Raw genomic sequence first — 23,173 nt, 5'->3', positions numbered from 1 at the left:
TTGGCCACACAAAGGCAGAGAGAGATGTAACTGGGACCGTTTGGATGATCTCGATGTGCGTGTGTGTGTGTGTCTCTAAGAAAAGCACTGTCGACAAAGTTACTGTTCATTGACTCAACATTGTTAGCACCACTCGCAGGCTTTCCAAGAGCACTTTCTCTTTTTTTCCCTTCTCTCTCTTTTTAAATCAACAAGTTAGATTTGCTCAAAAGCTAAGAGTGTAAACTTTTACAAATATCTGAGAGGCTCTTTATTTAGCAGTTCTCCATCAGAGATTCTGAATTGGTTTTCATTCTGGACCTGGAGTTCACTTTCAGATCAAGCGGCAAACAACAATGGCATTAGAGAAAACTTAAAGGGATAGTTCACCCATAAATGAAAATTCTCCTCATCCTCCACTTGTTCCAAATCATTTTGAAGAATGTTGCTGATGTTTGCATTCGTTTTTCCTACTTGGAATGTCAATGGTCAGTTTTCCAACATTCTTCAAAGTATCTTCATTTGTGTTCAACAGATTAACTGAGAGGAGAGTAAATGATGACAAATGTCTTTTTTGGGTGAACTATTCCTTCAAAGACACTTTTTTTCCTGTTGTTTTTTAACCAGAAAACACTGCAGACTTCTAACGAGGCCATATTAGTTCACAGAAATGAATGAATTGGCCACACAAAGGCAGAGAGAGATGTAACTGGGACCGTTTGGATGATCTCGATGTGCGTGTGTGTGTGTCTCTAAGAAAAGCACTGTCGACAAAGTTACTGTTCATTGACTCAACATTGTTAGCGCCACTCGCAGGCTTTCCAAGGGCACTATCTTTTTTCCCTTCTCTCTTTTTTAATCCACAAGTTAGATTTGCTCAAAAGCTAAGAGTGTAAACTTTTACAAATATCTGAGAGGCTCTTTATTTAGCAGTTTTCTGTCAAAGATTGAGAATTGGTTTTCATTCTGGACCTGGAGTTCACTTTCATATCAAGCGGCAAACAACAATGGCATTAGAGAAAACTTAAAGGGATAGTTCACCCATAAATAAATTCTCCTCATCCTCCACTTGTTCCAAATCATTTTGAAGGATGTTGCTGATGTTTGCATTTGTTTTTCCTACATGGAATATCAATAGTCAGGTTTCCAACATTCTTTAAAGTATCTTCGTTTGTGTTCAACAGATTAACTGAGAGGAGAGTAAATGATGACAGATGTCTTTTTTGGGTGAACTATTCCTTCAAAGACACTTTTTTTCCTGTTGTTTTTTAACCAGAAAACACTGCAGACTTCTAACGAGGCCCTATTAGTTCACAGAAATGAATGAACTGGCCACACAAAGGCAGAGAGAGATGTAACTGGGACCGTTTGGATGATCTCAATGTGCGTGTGTGTGTGTCTCTAAGAAAAGCACTGTCCACAAAGTTACTGTTCATTGACTCAACATTGTTAGCACCACTCGCAGGCTTTCCAAGAGCACTTTCTCTTTTTTTCCCTTCTCTCTCTTTTTAAATCAACAAGTTAGATTTGCTCAAAAGCTAAGAGTGTAAACTTTTACAAATATCTGAGATGCTCTTTATTTAGCAGTTCTCCATCAGAGATTCTGAATTGGTTTTCATTCTGGACCTGGAGTTCACTTTCATATCAAGCAGCAAACAACAATGGCATTAGAGAAAACTTAAAGGGATAGTTCACCCATAAATAAATTCTCCTCATCCTCCACTTGTTCCAAATCATTTTGAAGAATGTTGCTGATGTTTGCATTCGTTTTTCCTACTTGGAATGTCAATGGTCAGTTTTCCAACATTCTTCAAAGTATCTTCGTTTGTGTTCAACAGATTAACTGAGAGGAGAGTAAATGATGACAAATGTCTTTTTTGGGTGAACTATTCCTTCAAAGACACTTTTTTTCCTGTTGTTTTTTAACCAGAAAACACTGCAGACTTCTAACGAGGCCCTATTAGTTCACAGAAATGAATGAATTGGCCACACAAAGGCAGAGAGAGACATAACTGGGACCGTTTGGATGATCTCGATGTGTGTGTGTGTGTCTCTAAGAAAAGTACTGTCCACAAAGTTACTGTTCATTGACTCAACATTGTTAGCGCCACTCGCAGGCTTTCCAACAGCACTTGATTTCTTCTCTTTTTTCCCTTCTCTCACTTTTTAATCCACAAGTTAGATTTGCTCAAAAGCTAAGAGTGTAAACTTTTACAAATATCTGAGAGGCTCTTTATTTAGCAGTTTTCCATCAGAGATTCTGAATTGGTTTTCATTCTGGACCTGGAGTTCACTTTCAGATCAAGCAGCAAACAACAATGGCATTAGAGAAAACTTAAAGGGATAGTTCACCCATAAATAAATTCTCCTCATCCTCCACTTGTTCCAAATCATTTTGAAGAATGTTGCTGATGTTTGTATTTGTTTTTCCTACTTGGAATGTCAGTGGTCACAGGTCTCCAACATTCCTCAAAGTATCTTTTTTTGTGTTCAACAGATGGAGTGAAGTGTGAGTAAATGATGACAGAAATTTCATTTTTAGGTGAACCATTCCTTTAAAGACTTAACTAGAGAACACTGTAGACTTCTAAGGGGGTCCTAATAGTTCACAAAAATGAATATAAATATGTTTAACAACATATTTAATGTCTAAAATATTTGATTCAATATAAAGCATGAAATAATGGGGGTGTGTGAGAGATCTGCAGAGTGGATGGCAACATCAACCGCCTGAGGTATCAAGACATTTGTGCTGCCCATTACATTACAAACCACAGAGGAGGGCAAAATCTTCAGCAGGATAGCGCTCCTTCTCATACTTCAGCCTCTAGATCAAAGTTCCTGAAAGCAAAGGTCAAGGTGCTCTAGGATTGGCCAGCCCAGTCACCAGATATGAACATTATTGAGCATGTCTGAGGTAAGATGAAGTTGGAGGCATTGAAGATGAATCTTGATGAACTTTGGGAGTCCTGCAAGAACGCTTTCTTTGCCATTCCAGATGACTTTATTAATAAGTGATTTGAGTCATTGCAGAGATGTATGGATGCAGTCACACAGCTACACAAGCTCATACACAATTTTAATTAAGATTAATACAAGAATGTCACAACTGGTTGTGAATTACCTGTAAAAAGGTGATAATTTACTTAAAAAAGTAAACCTATTGTAACTTGGAACTGTTAACTGTTACTTAATTTTAAAATTATGCAGAGTTCATTTACCTAGAAATTTTAAGGCATCACTCACATTTTTAGGTGCAGTCAACTAATCATTGTAAAAGCAACAGGTTTACTCACTTTAAGAAAAGTCAACTTATCAACTTTAAAAAAGTAACAGGTTTACTCGCGTTTAAGTCAACTAATTGCTTTTAAAGCAACAGGTTTACTCACGTTTTTAAGTAAAGTCAACTAATCATTTTTAAAACAACAAGTTTACTCATTTTATGAACTGTTTTTGTGTAAATACTGTATAAATAATACAATATTATGAATAGAACACGTAAGCACATGTTGTTAATTTGGCAGAAGTTTTCTGAGGAATGTGAGGGTGCATAGAAAAACAAATAACATTAATACGCAGAAATGTGATACAACATAATGAATCTGTGACACTTACACGAGGAAGAAATCCCAGCGATCGTCATCCACATCGATGAAACTGGCCGTCTCGATAAACCACATGAGAAATGTCTGCAAGCGCTCGTGATACTCTCTGAAGCCTGGACACGAGATGTCCACCTGAAATGAGGACGCACATACAAAATCCATGAAGAATTCACAATGTAATTCACTAGAATGCTGTAGTTTAATGGGAACCTATTGCCTAACAGTAAAATTTTAAAATAAATCACACGATGTAAACAGTTTGCAGAAACACTTTGATTGACATTCTCCTTTTATGATCCATGTCTTCAGAGGGGGAAAGCCCCGCCCACTAGGGACCATCTCTCCCTCATTAGCATAAACAGCCCTGAGTGAGAAGCAGCTGTGCGCCATTAAAGTTCTCATCTGATGAAGATAATGTCAGCGACTCAAGGTGCGGTCACACTTGACTTTTCCTTCCATAGACTTCCATTCATATGCACGCGAATACGTCAGACCGGAAACGCGGGGTCATGCGTCGAGTTTCGCAGGTTGCTGCGGTGCAAAGTTCAAGCTTGGTGAACTCTAACCTGCGAAATCGCATCACTTGACTGCGCGAGACCAATGGAGGATCAAAACAGGACCTCTCTGGACAGAAATTTAAAACATGGAGCGATCGCTCGCTTTTTTAATGTCTAATCATCTTGTTTAATCCCGCCCCTTTTCGCAGCGCAGCACGACAGAATTTCGCACACACAAAGCCCAGTGTGACCGTAGCTTAAGAGGATTATAAATGTGGAGTTTTAAGATGCACAAATTAACAAAGTAGTCTCCACAGACTGCCTTATTCTGAGACATTTCTTTTGACATTTTTAAGTTTTCTCAGTTAGTCTTGTTTTGAAAAAGTGGTGCACAATCTCATTTGGATTTAAAGCAACAATGACCAAAACGCCACATTTTGGCTCAAAGCCTAAGGGTGCTTTCACATCTGTAGGTCGCTTCATTTGGTCTGGACCAAGGGCAACAAATGATACATTGCAGCCGTCTTTGGGTCATTTTTACACCACACTGATTGATTTAATCCGAACCAGTTGAAAAAAACAAAATGCAGTCATGTGACAAAATCCACAACACTCATTGGCTAGATGTTGTTGCATATTTCCTAATATGCATATTGTTTTTTGATTGGTCAGAATTCATGTGCGGGAAAATGCCAATGAAACACCGCAAGTAAACAAACCGGCAGAAACAAAATGGCACTTTTGACTATGGAGGGACGACTGCACTAGCTGATTGTATGCCTGCTCATAGTATTGACCTTATTCTTCAATGCGGAAGTGTGCGCGTTTTTGCGATTGTTTTAGAACTTCCGATTCAGTTGCCTATGGGAGAAATGACTAGGAATAATAAACAGCAAAAACTACTCACTCTACAAACAAGTGTTTGCATTACAATACAGACAAAATAGAATAATATAATAAGAAAATATCAGTTTTCAACACCAAGCAGCCAAACGAGCTGTTTTTAACGTCTAAAAATGAATGGAAGTGAATGAGACCGGAAGTCTGAGCCAAAATGATTCAAATGGCTGTGCCCGCTCGTACGCGGAGAATAAGGTGAATACTATATAGTTTGTATACATCACTTCAGACAAACTATACATTTCGAGAATGAAGCACGGCTGTTATTGGAAAACAATGTTTTAATGCATTGCAAATGGCAAGGGTGCATCGCTAGTCATTTCTGGAGGAGGCGTGAATTAATTTAGCTAAATTGCGACATGGTCATCTTCCGGAAATATTACCAACGATCCATCAGGTAATGTTTTTCCCTCTGTCCCTCTCTCTGTGTAAAATTGTTGGCAAAGCGCTGTCAACAAATATTTTTCCTCCACATTCCATAATGCACAGAGCATCTGACTACGGCAGCTGGATTAGTTTTAGTCTGTTTTAGTTCGGATCATGTTCCCACAACGAACGAACCGCTCCAGGGTTTGTTTAAAAGCGTACCAAGACCAGCTTTTCAAAGAGGTCTCGGTACGCTTTTTTGATCCGCTTTTGGTGCGCACTCGAGTGCGATTGCTCCATTCACAACTGCCCAAACGAACCGCACCAAGAGGGAAAACCAACTCTAGTGCGATTCAACCGAACTAAACAATGCAGCTGTTAAAGCACGCTAAAAGAGGCAGTTTCAAAGAGTTGTAAAACATTATTTCAGGTGTAATTTGAGCTGAAAACCCACAATCTAGGAACATCAGAGACTTATTTTACATCTTGTAAAACAGAGCATAAGAGGTCCCTTTAATTAAGCAATTCTGCATATGTAAATAATAATAATAATTTGCTATATGCAAGGCAAGTCTTTTTCAGCCACCGACAAACTTCCAGTGAAATGCTGAAGTGACTATTTTAAGTTTCGTAAGTTTCCCTTTGCAGCATCGATAATGTAAGTGAATTAAAATATAGTCAGTTGAATAGACTGAAGCATTCATTTAGCTGTTCAAGAGTAAAACCAGACTAATGGCTGCAAGATTGTCGATCATTTATTTGAAACAAACCAGAACCTTAAAGTGGTGAGTTTATAATGGCATGGCAATTTATTGGAAGCACCTGAACGGGCTTATTACAAATGAAAAGTCCTCATGCATAAGGTCCGTTTATAAATAAAACAAGTAAAAAGTATTACAATGTGTAAGTAAACCAAGATGTGTTAGTAATAAAAACTCAACAATAATTCTTCCTTTAAGAAAATAACTCTCCACTGAAGCTTTCTGCATACTTAAAAAAACTACATAGTGCTTGGAAGCAAATACAAAGAGTAAAAAAGGAGATTCCAGCACTACTTGTACCAAATGAGAAAAATTTATAAATTTTGCTAGAGTGGTTTGGCTTAAAAGCAATCCTCTGGGCTATTTCCAATCTACAGTCAAACCTGTTACCTAAAACCTCATTGCTGTTTGAATGCTGAATGACATTGTCTAACCAGTGGGAGACTCTGTACCTTGTGTATCTGGTAGGTGAGATCCTCTCCAGCCTCCACATTGTGAACTTTGTAGGTGTGTAGCAGGCTGCCGAAGGGTTTAAAGTTGGCCTCTTTCTCCAGGACAGAGATGAAGTCGTCTGTATTACAGCAGAAACCAGCGGGAATGATCTCTCGGATTTTACCCTCCACATCATCTGGCTGAGAGCAAACACAGACAGGAAAAAAAAACATGATTAACTACCAACATTTCAGCAAATGAATCACTAACAACATTTGCACTGCATTTATGTATGAGACACCAGTTTATATTGCAATTCAAACAACAGAAACGAAGTAAAGTCAATATTTAATCCTCAAACAATCACAATTCAAGAACTGTGTAAATCTGAAGACATGATTAATTTCATGTGATTTAAAAAAAGGACTAAATTGAATATATACTTGGGAAATAGATTTCTTTTGAAAGACCAAGGCTGCATTTGTTTTAAAGTATTGCAATTTAAAGGTGCAGTATTGCATGCCTGGTTCAAAACACATGCAAGCGCAGGTTGCCAGATTGACGACACCAACAGGAGTGTGCCTGACTGAGCCTAAAGGCTGATTTAAGTTGTGTTCTAAACAAAACAACGGCACGTGATAGAATTAATACTTTCCATATTAAAAGGAGTTTTTGTCCAAACCAACACCTGAAATTTATGTTTTAGAAATGGCTTCTATTTCTTGCAGGTGAACAACAGGACAATGATCACCTCAAGTACACCTCATGTGCTTTATTCAGTGTTAAATGCTAATAATGTGAGTTTGAATGTAATTTTACTTTATATTTATTGCCATACTACTGAAAGCAGCAGCAGATAGTTCCCCTCAGATCTCGAAAACTAAATAAACCCTTTGAATTTGAACTTCAGAACTGTGACTCAGTGCAAACCAACACATGTCAGTGATTCAGCATCTACATTTAATAATGTTAAAAGAGGTTTAATGTTGGCGCAATAGCCTAGTGGTTAGTGTGCTGACATATGGTGCGGTAGCACTTCAGGCCGTCCCGAGTTTGAATCCCGGCTCGGGGACATTTCTTAACCCTACCCCCCTCTTGCTCTCCCATTTCACTTCCTGTCTAGTTACTGTCCAATCTAATAAAACCAAAAAGGCCAAAAAATAAAACTTTAATTAGAAAAAAAGAGGTTTAATATTACATAATAAAGCTTGCCATTTCGCTGCTTCAATCAAACTATTACCGTCATATAGGACTTAAGCCGTATTTTCATTGCATCACTGAGTGATGCAATCTTAGCTTGCATCATAAAGGCTGAATCCAGATACTACTGATATTTTCCGACAAGATCCACACACGCGTCTGTCAGTAAAGGACCACACACACATCCCAAAATGCGGACGTTTTTTTTCTTTCCATTCGCGTGCGTTATTAAATTCCATAACACTCTCACTAGTCCTTACTCCTTATTTGCGTCTAATACCCCAGTTTGTCACGGGGGCATGAATGAAATGCTCATGAGTTAAAGTGAAACTGCCGAACTGCAGTTAAAGTCAGGCATCCTGCTGATTTGATTCAAAAGGGCCCTATTTTGTGAGACGGCTCACCGGTTAGGTATACATCTGTGCTAAAATATCAAGGTGAAAGTCATCATAGCTTGCGTAGAATAGACCCAGCTACCAGCCCAACTTTAAGAATAGATTAACGGCGATATTTTTTTTATCGTGCGATAAGAGTCTTGCGTTAACACAGCACATTAACACAGATAACACCCCACCACTAAAAACAATACAATATGGTTTGCATGTCTAGAGAACGCTTCTTGATTTAAGAGTTTCTAGATATTTGGACTAGAAGCAAGGCAACAAAATCTAAAAAAAAGCCCTGTATTCCAGTGTAACATATATAACTAACATAATAAAACTAAGTACAGCATGATTCTGCTCAGTTTGGTCATTTGGAACATCATGTGGTTTAGCAAATACTGCATTAGAAATGGTTCATCTAAAGCCAAAGATCAGCAAATGAGACAGAATACGAGCACATCACTATAGAGGCAATGCACATTGGTCTTAATCTAAAGCACGTTTCAAGCTTCCCACAGAGCGCGAGTGGTTAACTCAGCTGTGTCTGGTATACAGCGAGAGCAGCTGAATTTAATCATATAAACTGAAGTGGCACATTTATGAGTTATGCGTCTATTCCCCCGGCGCTCGGCCTTACATATAATCACAAAAGAGCCCTAACAGAGTAATTCCCTATTGTTCTGTCATTAAGCTATACTTCAGCTGTGATTGGCACGCCACGAAAAGGAATTAAAGGAAAAAAATACATATTTTCCTGACACAAAAAAGGAGACCCATTAGGCAATTAGCAATGTCAGCTGAGGAGTTTCCAGCCCCCCCTATACCCCTCCTCTTCATCCAATGCCTCCTCTGAAAGACCACTTAATTGAATACATTTACTACTTATCTTAAACCATGAATATCAGATGAAGTTCCCCCACCGTAATGTGTCCCAGCTTCTCACCGGGCAATAAATTTAATGAATTGATCTCGACTTAACAAAAAAAAAAAAAAAGCCTGGACATGTATAATAGGCTCCTGTGTTCTGAGGCTGGTGAACGAACTCAATCAAACGAGTTTGCCCTCTCCATTCACAGGCTCCAGGATGGACAATAGTGGTTCCCCCCACTCTTCCAGCCTCTCTGGGATTTTTTTACCCAGCAGAATGCACACCCATGTTTGCATTGTATCCATTTCCAGCGGGGCTGACATGAGAACACTTTGTATTAAGTTGCTAAGCAGGGCCCTTTGGCCGCGTGATGGGCTACGCTTGTGTCGCGGGACTCTTCATTCACAACGGGCACAAAAACACACGACAAAAGGCTAATGCAACACGCCGCTAATTCCTGCTCATTCAGACATCAGCTAATATCAGAAGGGGATCGGTGCACCTGCAGCTCAGTAACACTCACTATTGTCCCGCTGCATTATGGGATGACGACAAGAACGGAGCGGACCGAAAAATGGTAAAAATAGACAGTTTCTCTGGCAAATTGCTCAATCGCGCGAATAAAAGCGCGGCATTGTAGCGTTCCTGTATTAACTAACGATGCTTAAGACTCTTCAGGTTCATTTTGAGAATGCGTCTTCTTTACATGATGGGGTTCAACAGCAGCATTGAATCCAATTACTTTATAAAAAAAACCTTCTAATCAAAGACGTCTTCATCCATGAGAGAAAAAAAGATGGAAAAAAGAACCCAATATGAGCAACGCTAAGAGAAAAGACATAATAAAATCAACTGTCCTTAGACAATAAACTCCTCAAGTGTGTTTAGCAACTTTAATTGCATGCTAGGCTTCAAGGTGGAAGATATTCAGAAGCCGTGTCATGCACAGCATGTAATTGGCTTTAATAATAATAAAAGACCTCAGGTCTGATCTGATCAAACTACAACTGTCTGATCCAATCAAAACACAAGGATTTGGGGCTTATTTAAGTAATTTAGATCTAAGAATGAGCTTCAACATAGGTCAGTGTTTTGGTAACACATTTAAGTGTTTATTAGCTAGAATGAGTCTATAAGGAAAGTTTGTAGACACCTTGAGATGCAGCAACTGATGTGCCAAACTGATTCATTTACAGTGGCATGTATAGATGAGAAAATCCTTAACAGATCTCTCTTTTAAATTAAGGTGCTATACAATACATGTGTGTATATACACTACCTGACAAAAGTCTTGTTGCCTATGAAAGTTTTAGAAACAACTAATAATATCTTGACTTGATCATTTGGTATCAGAAGTGGCTTATATGAAAGGCAAAGGCCTCTAGATTACACTTATTTCACCAAAACAAAATATGATCATGCTCAAATATGATCTTGATTTGGAATGATTTCATTAGGACAGTAAGGTCTGACTCTGCTTAGACAAAAGTCTTGTCACTGAACAGAAATAATGTCCAGTATAGAATATAAAGTCATGCTGCAGTGGAAACAGAATGAATATTGTGTCTGACTCCATCATAAGCTTGGAGGACTGCATCCATACATCTCTGCAATGACTCAAATCACTGATTAATAAAGTCATCTGGAATGGCAAAGAAAGCGTTCTTGCAGGACTCCCAGAGTTCATCAAGATTCTTTGGATTCATCTTTAACGCCTCCTCCTTCGTCTTACCCCAGACGTGCTCAATAATGTTCATCCCTGGTGACTGGGCTGGCCAATCCTGGAGCACCTTGATCTTCTTTGCTTTCAAGAACTTTGAAAAGGAGGTTGAAGTATGAGAAGGAGCGCTATCCTGCTGAAGAATTTGCCCTCTCCTGTAGTAATGTCTTGATACCTCAGGCTGTTGATTTTGCAGATCTCTCGCACATCCTCATACTGAATGTAACCCCAAAACTTGACTGATTAACCAAACCTGACTGATTTATGTGAGAATTTTGGGTCCATGCTGGTTCCAGTAGGTCTTCTGCAGTATTTGTGATGATTGGGATGCAGGTCAACAGATAATTCATCAGAAAAAACCACCTTCTGCCACTTTTCCAAATGATTAACTAGAAATCGAGCTATTATTTGTTGCTCTTAAAACTGGGTTCGAATTTTGCCACACAGTGTACATTATAAAGCAATGAATAGAATTAATTAACAACATAATTTTAGATTGCAAAAAGTCTAAAATTAGTACAGCTCAATGAATATGTTATATTGAACAACATTTTATTAAAGAAGGGGTTGAACTTAATGTCAATTTTTGTTTTTGCAATACCTCCTTTTAAATTAAATATATTATATTTCTATTTCTAAAGATGTTAGGTGACCGAAACCCTTATTTTAATAAATGGAACTGTTTAATAAAACAGTTTTGCTTAAATGTACCAAAATATACTGTCTATCATCACTGAGAAATGGATAAAAATATTAATTATCAAATTAAATGTACTCAATTAATGTACTCAGCCATCCATCTCATTTAGTCACAAGACATGTGAGATATTTAGATATTTAATTAAGTTAGACAAAACACCACCAACATGCCTTTACTTGAATTTTACATACATAACCAGAAGCATTCTAGTGATGGGTCGTTCTTGAACGATTTGTTCATTTTGAACGAATCTTCAATATGACTCAGGAACTACGAGTCCTCTCAGGGAGAGATTTGTTCATCCGCGCGTGCGCACACTGCGCACTTTTTGAGTCGTTCATCGAGGAAAGGCAGAAGCCAATCATATGCGTTTAGAGCCGGAAAGAGAATTGATCCGTTCATCTCTCGAGTCCTCTATCGGGTTTGAGTCATTCGTTCCTCACGGGCCAATCATATGCGTTTAGAGCCGGAAAGAGATTTGATCCGTTCATCTCTTGAGTCCTCTATCGCAGTGTTTCCCAACCCTGTTCCTGGAGGCACACCAACAGTACATATTTTGAATGTCTCCCTTATCTGACCCATTAACTTCAGGTGTAGGAGTCTCTTCTAATCTTCTGATGAGTTGATTCAGGTGTGTTTGATTAGGGAGAGGTTGAAAATGTGGACTGTTGATGTGCCTTCAGGAACAGGGTTGGGAAACACTGCTCTATCAGGTTTGAGTCATTCGTTCCTCACGGGCCAATCATATGCGTTTAGAGCCGGAAAGAGATTTGATCCGTTCATCTCTCGAGTCCTTATCGGGTTTGAGTCATTCGTTCATCACGAGCCAATCATATGCGTTTCGAGCCGGAAAGAGATTTGATCCGTTCACCTCTCGAGTCCTCGGTCTGAGTCGTTCATCACGTGAAAGACAGAAGCCAATTGTATGCATTTAGAGCCGGAAAGAGATTTGATCCGTTCACCTCTCGAGTCCTCGGTCTGAGTCGTTCATCACGTGAAAGACAGAAGCCAATTGTATGCATTTAGAGCCGGAAAGAGATTTGATCCGTTCATTCGTGGCCCATTTGAGCCGCTGGGCGTGACTTTTCCTCTCCTCTCGGCTGTTACAGCGATACTCCTGGATACAGACACGAGCGTGTGTCTGCAGAATTTTCTCCACCGTGTCTATCATAGATCAGCTGTGATTGCCGCTGCCGTTTATCAGTGTCACTCATCTGAGAAGAGCGCCAGCGCCAATCATAGCCCTCTCACCCTTTCTGTTGAGCGCGTGACCAAGACAAGGCTCAGAGAGCGAGCAGGATATTTATATGTTTATTTGCTATAAATCCTTGTGTTCTTTAAAGGTATAGTTTATATATCTGACTGTTTGTATCAAAGGACAAACTAGTATATAAATATTTATACATTTTAATACAAGTATTGCTGTGCTGTGAAGAAAATCTAAAACTGTGTATGGAAAGCATGGTCAACGCAGCGTGATGCACCGAGATATCGAATTGAACCGAATCGATGGCATGATAATCGTAACCGAACAAGACCCGTGAGAGCAGTGTAGCTTCACACCTCTAATGCATAACCACACAGTCAGTCAGAGAGATTGACGCATACTGCATGAAATGAGCAAGTAGAAACTGTACCTCAACGCAGTCAAACTTGTCTGTGACCCTGGCAGTGTACTTGACTTTAAACAAGGTGTTGAGATTTCCTGCACTCTGGTAAAGCTGGATCTGAAGACCCTTGTAGCCAAACGCCACTTCACTGTGCAAAAAAAAACACACATTTTCAAAATGAGACTGAATAGGAAATGGGACAGCTAGGGAAAAACACAATGATCACATTTCAGTAAAAACATACATAAATCGGTCAAAGAGAGATACCACAGTTTTCGAACTAACCCGCATTCATAATAAAACTAAAATTCTAACACAGATAAATTAGGGGAGTGATTGATAAATTAGGGGAGTGATTGATAAATTAGGGGGTGATTGATAAACATCCCCTCGTATTAAAAAAAAAATCATTCTTACTGTCGCGAGGGGGAATGAGGGTCAAATTTTCAGTTTTTATTACTGCGACTATTAGGAACTATCAAAAAATTGTGCACAGAGTCTCTGTGATACAGGAAGAGAAAGCTTGTTTTAGGGTCTCTGTTAAGTTGTTTTTCAGGAAAGAATTTATTTACATCTTTTAACCCCATAATTGTACATACATTAAGAGTTTAGAAAGCATTTTGCTTTTCAGGCTGCTTCAATTGCAGATCCTTTTATTTGCAGCTCCTAGTCTTTCCTTACTGATGGTTTATTTCCCACGTTCTTGTACAGACTCGGTGTTCCTGATGCGGGATGAGAAGGAAATAAAGTGCCAGAAATGTTTATTTTTTAATGATATCCTTTGCTCCTTTGAAGAGCTTGTGCATACTTTTTCTGTCAGATTTCTGCAGATCCGAGGTCCTCTCAAAGGTTCAAAAAGTATATTGATTAATATGGATATCGTCTACATGTTTTTTACTGCTAATGGTGATAATGGTGTTGTGCTTGCACCCTATACCTTATACGTACATGGACTGCATTTGCATTTGTATAACGTTTGAAGACTCAAACCTTGATATATCTAGACTGTTAGCTATGTGTCTATTCTCTTAAAGCCGCAAAGGGGAAATAAGCGTTGGGGATGGGTTTTTCTATGGTTTTGTTTGAATCTAAAATAAATAAATTTTTTTTTTTTAAATATCTGCAGCCTGAAAATGATTTTGTGATGGCTCATATCAAAACAGCATTTCTATTTTTAGATTTTCTGCTGTGAAAACACACAAAAATAGTGTTTTTTGAAAAACTTTTGTATCTCAAGAACTATTGGACTCACAAAATCCTGGAAAAAATGAATAGTCACTGTTATAATTGAAATAAACAGGACACATTCTGTTCTAAAGGGAAAACTGAATTTCAAGCTGTACTAGATAGGGATGCTCAAAATAACCGATTAACCGTGAACCGAAAGGGTGCGTTTGTAACGGGTTAATAGTATCAGTTTAACAATTAAAAATATTATTTTAAATATTTCAAGAGAGGTGCATCTTTTCAATGGTTTACTAACAGCTGCGAGTGTTTTACTTGATGCCTTAAGCGCCCCTCGCGTTTTGCCATTGCGTGCTGTGTGCTCGCAGTTGAAATAAAAGTCAACCCTGAGCGTAAAGAGTGTTACGTCAGTCGCGTCTTTTTCATTCTTCAATCAAATGAAAGCAGAGACGGGTTTTCCCTTGAGGTGACAGCAGAATTTGTGTTTTCAAGACAACTACAGAGAACTTTTAATGATGGAGGAGAGACTTGTGGTCACTGTTTCAAGTTATCCAGAGCTGTATGACTTTACAAATCTTGAATATCACAATGTTATTAAATATTATAGTTCTAACAACATCGACAGCAATACTCGCGCACAATACGCAGTTGATTCAGTCATTTACTAATGACATTAAAAAAAAAAAAAAGAGCACCACGAGGTGCGCCTCGCGTTTTTGGAACAGAAAAGCAGTTCGCTGTGATCCCCTTAATGTGCAACTGCAACAAATATTTGTTAACTCGAGGGACAGTAAGACATGCAACCATACGTGCTTACAGACGTATTTTGCCAAAGAAGCCAAATGAAAGAAGGATATTTTTGGTCACAGGTTGAGACAGAAGAGTTGATGCCAAACCAGCGCTGATGCTGATCGCCTCTGTCTAGGATCCGCGTCATAAACTCAACAAATAGTCTGATGATGATTAAGTGTACAACCAACAAAGCAAGCTTTTTTCCATTTGGAAAATTACAGTTAACAATAGTTCTTATATATTATCCATTTTTTAAATAGCCTACATAATCTACGAATCAAACAAATCCAAAGATTTACTTGATTTCTGCATAATGATAACTCTGCATCAAACTGAGGCTTTCATTTTACAGCTTGTAAAACCTGTATGACAATTAATGCAATATCATATGTAAACAACAAAATTGTTATACAAAAAGTCAACATATGAGCCTTAAGGTTCATCGTCATTGTCTTTCATCACACTCAGCGTGTGCATGAACCACATGAACCGCGAGTGAGGCAGAGGAAATAATCAGAAAGAGCTTTAATGCCAGGTATGTTCACACATACGAGGAATTTGTTTTCGTGACAGAGCTTCTACAGTGCAACAGCATTACAGAGACAGGACAAAAAACAGATAATAAATATATAAAAAAAAAAATAGAAGTAGTGAGTGCAAATATACAGATTGACAAGTGTATGTACGTGTTTATTACTATATACAACGTTATATGTGCAGCTGTTATGTGCAAATTGGCATGTAAAGTGTGTTGTTAAATAAGTGTATATGTGTATAAAAGTGTATGGCAAGTAGTGATGTTGGTTCCGCAATTATTATCATCAAGTGTTCATGAGATGGATTGCCTGAGGGAAGAAACTGTTTCTGTGTCGGGCTGTTCTGGTGCGCAGTGCTCTGTAGCGTCGACCAGAAGGTAAAAGTTCAAAGAGGCAGTGTGCTGGGTGTGAGGGGTCCAGAGTGATTTTGGCAGCCCTTCTGCTCGCTCTGGATAAGTACAATTCTTGGGGAGTAGGAAGGGTTGTACCAGTGATTCGCTCAGCAGTCCGAACTATTCGACGTATAAGTTATAATCATGACATGAGTCATAATCATGAGATTAAACTAATGACTTCTATTGAAAATGTAGACAGAGGTGATATAATAACAACAGCGGAGCATTAATGAAATGCATATTTTCTGAGGAGCGATCGATTTGAGGTAGCCTGATTTTTGATAAAAAACATGATTGGAGTAAACAGCTATGCCGGTTCTTAAAAAGAATTCAGTGTTTTGGTTTTGTAATCTACATTTGTCATTTAAGTGAATATATCTAGGGCAGAACTATTCATTTTATTCTTTTTATTTTATTTATTCTTTATTTCTGTGCTGCTGGAAACACTGCAGGTGCGTGAAGATGTGCTGTTCTGCTTGCTGCTGTTCTCATGTTAAAATAAATCAGCATTTTAAAATGCAATACTTAATATGTCAGACCCAAAATAGACATGTCAATTTTTTTTATTAAATAATATTTTTATATTAATCTGACCAGTTAACGGTTAATATTCGCTTAATGATCGGCGATTGCCGGTTGACAAAATGAACCGAAATGAGCATCCCTAGTACTAGATGTTTTATCTAAATAATTGTTTGCTCAATTAAATCCCTTTTAATATTTGCCCCAAACACATGATAAATGTATGAGAAAGTGTGTGATATGCTGATACATACTCATCTCCAAACAGCTGATGACTGAACTCCGGGTGAAATGTTGTGCTTTCATCATCTACATCCTCCGGGAACCTCACTATAGCGCACACACACACACACACACACACACACAAACCGATTTTAACAACTGGGAAAATATCTTATCAGCTATTAGTTAACATTATTCAATCACACCCGAAGACACATGATCAGAAAAGGAAGGGAGCTGAAGGTCATTTTTAAAATAAAAATTATAAATGAAATATTAAAGGTGCTGTATGTGAGTTTTGGACTCTCCTAAAGCATAAAAAACCTATAATATATAATACTTAAGACATATGCTAAGTGAATGTACTTGTTTATATGAAGTACAATGCTAAAAGTCAGATATCCTCCTTTGAAAATGTGTGTTACGTGCCATAATGTCTGTATTTGTTTTAGTCTCTAAAATCAGCTCACTGCCAGTTTACCTCATTATATTTCAGCACCCCAAGTTGCCTTGATGGAAAATGTGGTGTATTTCATTTCAACCTTGAAGGCTGTCTCAATGTCTAACAATCATTTTCATATACATTTATTTTACTTTGAAGGTCTGAGGTGAACTATCTACTGCTGCTTTCAGTATACAATACATGTCATGTAAAATGACATTCAACCTCACACTGGAAGCACACTGAATAAAGCACATAATCAGTACCTGAGGTGATCGTTAGTAGTTTCGGCTATTGTTTAGCCGTGAGAAATAGAAATGTAAAAAAATTCAGATAATATTTTAGACAAAAACTCCTTTAAGTAGTTATTAGTTATTGTGTAGGCTCAAACGTATTGCTCAATAGCGTGCTCATGTTGGTGGCATCAATCCGGCAACCAACGAGTTGTTGATGGAGGGGCCGGGTGAAAAAGTGTTTTGAATTTTAACTGCAATACCTAGTTCAACCACTGGGTGTCAATCTTACATACTGCACCTTTAATGCTGTGTTCACACCAGACGCAACTTGCGCAAACATTTTGAGTGTACTCGCTTCATTCGGACCACAAATTTGCTTCACAATAGACACGGATTTGCATCATGGGCAGGGTTTCTGTCTGCCCGGTGGCCCTAGTTTCGTTGCTAAATGGCTAACATGAATTTTATTGAGAGAGTAGCTGTGCTTTATGTGCTTTAGCAAGGTTGAAAAACAGCATAGATTCATTCTGTGTCGTGTCTGAGTCCACTAGATCCATTCAGAGGTGCACCAGCTCTGTGAGTTCATCAAGTTCTCCAAAAACCATACCTGGATGATGGAAGCTTTCAGCGGTGCTTCAGACAGAAACGAGCCCAGTTTGATGAGCTGTTGTCTGGTGTCGGCAAGAGGATTTTCCCTCGGGACACCAACAACAAGTGCCATATCACAATCACGCCCTTACTAGAGCAAGCTCCTGATTGGTTAATGCTGTGCAAATGTCTGCTATAGTTCAGATTTACAAACTTGAGCAATTAACGCATTAAGAGCTCAATTCACACTGCGTCATTCGCGCCGCAGATCGTGTCAATCGCACCACAAGTCTTTGCATTGACTTAACATGTAAATCACTCGCGCTTAACGCTTCATCTGCATCTGGTGTGAACGCACCATAAGACTTTATTGTTGTGTAATGATGCAATGATGAATGATTTACCAAGTTTCAGACATATGGCTTCATTGGTGTCGCATTTATACTCCGCAAGCTTCTTCTCCATGTCATTCACAGCTGTAGTGAAGAAAAAAAAAACACGTCAATCATAAGTGCACAAAAAATATATCATCTCGGTCATCATCAGCTACACATATTAATATATGACATAAAGATACTGTATTATGCCACAACGTGGCTGCACTGCAATTTATTCAACAAATTTAAACAAATATTTGTACACACAATGAGATCTATAAAATGTTGATTGTTACAATGTAGAGTAAATCCTAATGACAACAATGCTAAATTGAAGCATTTGCAGATCATTGATGTGAAGTTGGCTTTATAATTCGCACATTCTGATCTACACGTTCTTGATCTAATCTCAGAAAAGAATTAATTGACAATTCCAAATAGCTAAATTATATAAGCAGTTGGGTTGTCGCGATACCATTAATTCATCTTACGATACTTTACCAGATGAAGTATCACGATACAAAGTAATATTGCGATATTGGAATTCATAACTCAAATTATTTAAAAATTTGTCAGACATACTATATTTTATATATTTTTTACATCTTAAGGTCAAATATAGTATACTATATTTTACAATAAGGTCTTGAATTTAACTCATAATTCCCTTTATTATTGAAAATGTATTATTTGCACGTCGCTTCACCTAAAATGCATTCTTTTTGTTTATTTTGTAGATAACAGCCCAACAAAAAATACATTAAAATAAAAGATGCAAACTATACCAAATTAAATTTGCAAATAGCATTTTTCCAAAAAAATGAAGTTATATGAAGTGGTCAAAAATTGTTTCAGTGTTTCCTGTTGCTATTTTGGGTTTTTCACCAATTTTTTTTTTCAGTCTTATCAGGTAACAATCCAAAGTAATTCAAAATTTCACTTTGTGCGTCGTTCTTTTTAAGAGATTTTTGCGCTTGTTGTAGCTACAAAATCATACTAAAAGGAACAGAAATGAACTGATTCAGATGTGCATTTGAAACATCAGAAAACGTGCAACCTTAAAGAGCTCCACGGACTATTAAAATAAAATGGTCTATTGTTCCACAAATATGTGAGCATTTTAGTGACGTTTCCACATCCAACATTATCTATTGTAGATAGACCGTTAATGACGATACGTAGATTAACCATGTTCCGTACACTTTTCGCATCCAGTCCGCTATGAAAATCACTAAAGCATTCACTGTAAAGTCTGTGGGACGGAATTTTTAGGTAACTGTTTGCCACATCCACACATTAAGCGTGAGAGGTTCTGTTTAATCCTTCATTTAATCGCCAGATGCTGTCAGCCGTGCAACTGGCAGCTATATGTAAAATTTAACACCACGTACACCATCACAAAAGGCCTTGCGCTGACTAAGATTAAGCTAATATTGCAGCTCATGAAAACAGCGGTATTGCTATTAAGATGACGTATGCAAATAATAAGGTATTTGTCAAAAGCATCTGTGCAATATCAGACACCACCCGTGAGAACACAGCAGTTTCGTATCGTTTACAGATTCATTTATGTCAAGCAGTGCGGTCAGAGCCGCTCAATGATGTTATAAAAATGTATTTTCAGGTGAAAACAGGATTTCGTTAAGACATATTTTCCTCACGCATGCATATATATATTTTTTGCATGTTAGTTGTTTTGTTTAGTGTTGATTTCAAATGAAATAAATCTGTTTATATAAAACTTGTAGTAACGATGCTCATCATTTTTGGTGGGTGCGACTAAATTTTTGGCTGGAGCGCCTAAATTTTTAAAGTTAGGAGCACCAGTACCACCAAGCAAAAAGGTTAAGTTTGAGCCCTACATATATATTATGGCTAGATAGATAGATAGATAGATAGATAGATAGATAGATAGATAGATAGATAGATAGATAGATAGACAGACAGATAGATAGAAAGAAAGTATAGAGGTAAACTGGTTTTATATTCTGATATTCAGACAGTCTCCTTAATAATATAATTTAATATTAATATATTCTTTGCAAATTCCAAAAAGGAAAATCATATTAGCAGTCAATGACTATCAAAGTACAGCATTGTTTACAGTCAATTAGACAGTGCTAATGTTGTTTTGAAGTCATACTTGCATGCTAATTCTGACCAAATATTCAAATTAGTGTGGTAAACAATATAGAGACAGTTAAATGAACAAATGTGCGAATATAAAATCAAGTTTACCTCTAGACAGACAGACAGATATCTCCGACATAAATAAATGTCCATGCTGCACGTTACACTGACAGGTTACATGTGAACTGCACCACACACTTGCACACTACACAATTAACTATCACCTACATGTGTTTATTCTAATGTGCAATGATGTATCTTTGTGATATAACGTTATCGAGTTGGTCTGTAAGTATATCCGCCATCTAAAGCGAACAATGTAAACAAACATGTGTTGCTTTTCTCTGTGGTGATTAGCATTTAGCCGCGGCTAAACCTCTGTTTCTCTACTCTGTCCGCCTCCACTCATCAGCACACTGCACCACACGGCCTCTACAGTTATATAAACACACAAGCTTTGTGATAGCAGCGGTTATAAAACACGGCCGCTGTTATAAAAAGCTTTCACACTCACCCGCCATTTTTGCACGTCTTCACCGCTCAACCCGCCAAATGCCAAAAACTGCTTCCTGTTTACCCACGTGCTTCCGCTGGCTTACGCCATTGGAGAACAGAGCGCGTTGTTTTTCTCTCCGCGGCAGCAGCGGATTTGGCTCCAAGCACTGGTTGTTGCTGGAAAGGATACCGTTGAATTGTGCATAAATGTATTTTATTAATGTCTACCCCTACTCAAGCCATACATTTATAATTTATAATAATTTTTATAATAATAATAATAATAATAATATTATTATTATTTAATTTTTCCTACTGAAAAAAACAGCTTAAACCAGCCTAGGCTGGTTGGCTGGTTTTAGCTGGTTGACCAGCCTGGTTTTGGGGGGGGGGGGGGGGGGGGGGGGGGGTTGGCCATTTCCAGGCTGGTTTCCAGCCATTTAGCTGGTCTTAGCTGGTCAGGCTGGGAGATGACCAGCTATAACCAGCTTGACCAGCCTAGGCAGGCTGGGAGCCCAGCCAAAACCAGCTATGTCCAGCTTAAACCAGACTGGTTTTAGCTGGATTTAGCTGGTCATTTTCCAGCCTGACCAGCTAAGACCAGGCTGGAAATGGCTGGAAATCAGCCTCTAAAACCAGGCTGGTCAACCAGCTAAAACCAGCCAACCAGCCTAGGCTGGTTTAAGCTAGAATTTTCAGCTGGGTTGTTCATTTTTAAAAGCAACCAAGCCAGTTGTCTACGCTATACATCTTTAGTAATGGTATCTATGTAAATCAGACAGGTCATTTTCCAGCCTGACCAGCTTAGACCAGGCTGGAAAAAGCTGTAAACCAGCCTGAAAATGTCCAAAACCCCTTTAAAGCAAGACTGGTCAACCAGCTAAAACCAGCCAACCAGCCTAGGCTGGTTTAAGATGGATTTTTCAGCAGGGAACCCAACCCTCACAGTACTGTAAAAGCAGCAATTGTAACGAAAAATATTCATATTATTTATTAAATTACTCATTAAATTGTATTTTGGTAACGTCTACCCCAAACCTAAACCCAATCCTGAAAGTAATGTAAAAACAGTAATTATAATGAGAACTATTTATGTTATTTATTAAGATTTTAATGTCATTATCTTTAGATTATGACTGTCTTTACATATGAGAGGGAGAGGGGTAAATCAACATGAAATAATAAAATTAAATGATTACAATTTATCAATAAAACCTAAGAACTTGGGCAACATGGTGGCTCAGTAGTTAGTACTGTCACCTCACAGCAAGAAGGTCGCTGGTTCGAGTTTGCATGTCCTCCCTGTGTTGGCGTGGGTTTCCCCCGGGTGCTCCAGTTTCCGACACAGTTCAAACACATGGGCTATAGGGGAATTGAATAAACTAAATTAGCCGTAAGGTAAGAGTTCGTGGACCAGTGGTGGTGTAGTGGGTAGCGGTGTTGCCTCACAGCAAGAAAGTTACTTGTTCAAGCCTCGGCTGGGTCAGTTAGCGTTTCTGTGTGGAGTTTGCATGTTCTCCCCATGTTCATGTGGGTTTCCTCCAGGTGCTCCGGTTCAAACACATGCGCTACAGTTGAATTGGGTAAGCTAAATTGTCCGTAGTGAATGTTTGTTAATGGAAGTGTATGGGTGTTTCCCAATTCTGGGTTGCACCTGGAAGGACATCCGCTGCGTAAAACATATGCTGGATAAGTTGGCGGTTTATTCCACTGTGGCGACCCCTGATTTATAAAGGGATTAAGCCAAAAAGAAAATGAATGAATGAATGTGTGTGAATGTGAGAATGTATGGGTGTTTCCCAGTCCTGGGTTACAGCTGGAAGGGCATTCGCTGTGTAAAACATATGCTGGATGAGTTCCCCTGATGAATAAAGGGACTAAGCTGAAGGAAAATGAATGAATAAATCTAAGAACTATAAAGCTACAGTTTTATTTTCTTCAACAATATTGTGGAAGCATTATTATATTTTCACCTCAAAACTGGAAATAAAGTACAGTATATGTAGGATTTAATGTCAGATTCTGTTCGGTCATTAAACATATTTGAATCTTGAACATATTGAACCATCATCAGCGTTTATATGAAAACAGCCGAGCTCAAAAACAACAAATAACCGGGTTAGCCTCTATAATCTGCGCAGATTTATCCCGGATGATCATAAAACACCTCTTCAAAAGATAGAGCTAGAGAGAGAGATGCGGTAAGATGTGATGTTATCAAACAGTAAATTG

General features: G+C 38.3%; 1 protein-coding gene across 1 annotated transcript in view; it reads right to left on the bottom strand.

Annotated features, from left to right (window-relative positions):
• hat1 (histone acetyltransferase 1) overlaps positions 1–21,047 on the bottom strand; it is a 41,955-nt gene extending 20,908 nt beyond the window's left edge. Inside the window, exons 1-6 of the mRNA XM_056465885.1 lie at positions 20,961–21,047; positions 18,344–18,415; positions 16,706–16,781; positions 13,049–13,169; positions 6,561–6,740; positions 3,595–3,716 (exon numbers count right to left, since the gene is read on the bottom strand). Coding sequence (XP_056321860.1) covers positions 3,595–3,716; positions 6,561–6,740; positions 13,049–13,169; positions 16,706–16,781; positions 18,344–18,415; positions 20,961–20,967 — 578 coding nt within the window. The 5' untranslated portion in view covers positions 20,968–21,047. The remainder of the gene's footprint in view (positions 1–3,594; positions 3,717–6,560; positions 6,741–13,048; positions 13,170–16,705; positions 16,782–18,343; positions 18,416–20,960) is intronic.
• Between the last annotated feature and the right edge of the window lie 2,126 nt (positions 21,048–23,173).

The sequence above is a fragment of the Danio aesculapii genome, chromosome 9, assembly GCF_903798145.1.
Source record: "Danio aesculapii chromosome 9, fDanAes4.1, whole genome shotgun sequence".
Classification (NCBI taxonomy): Eukaryota; Metazoa; Chordata; class Actinopteri; order Cypriniformes; family Danionidae; genus Danio; species Danio aesculapii.
This window is presented reverse-complemented; position numbering and strand designations above follow the sequence as displayed.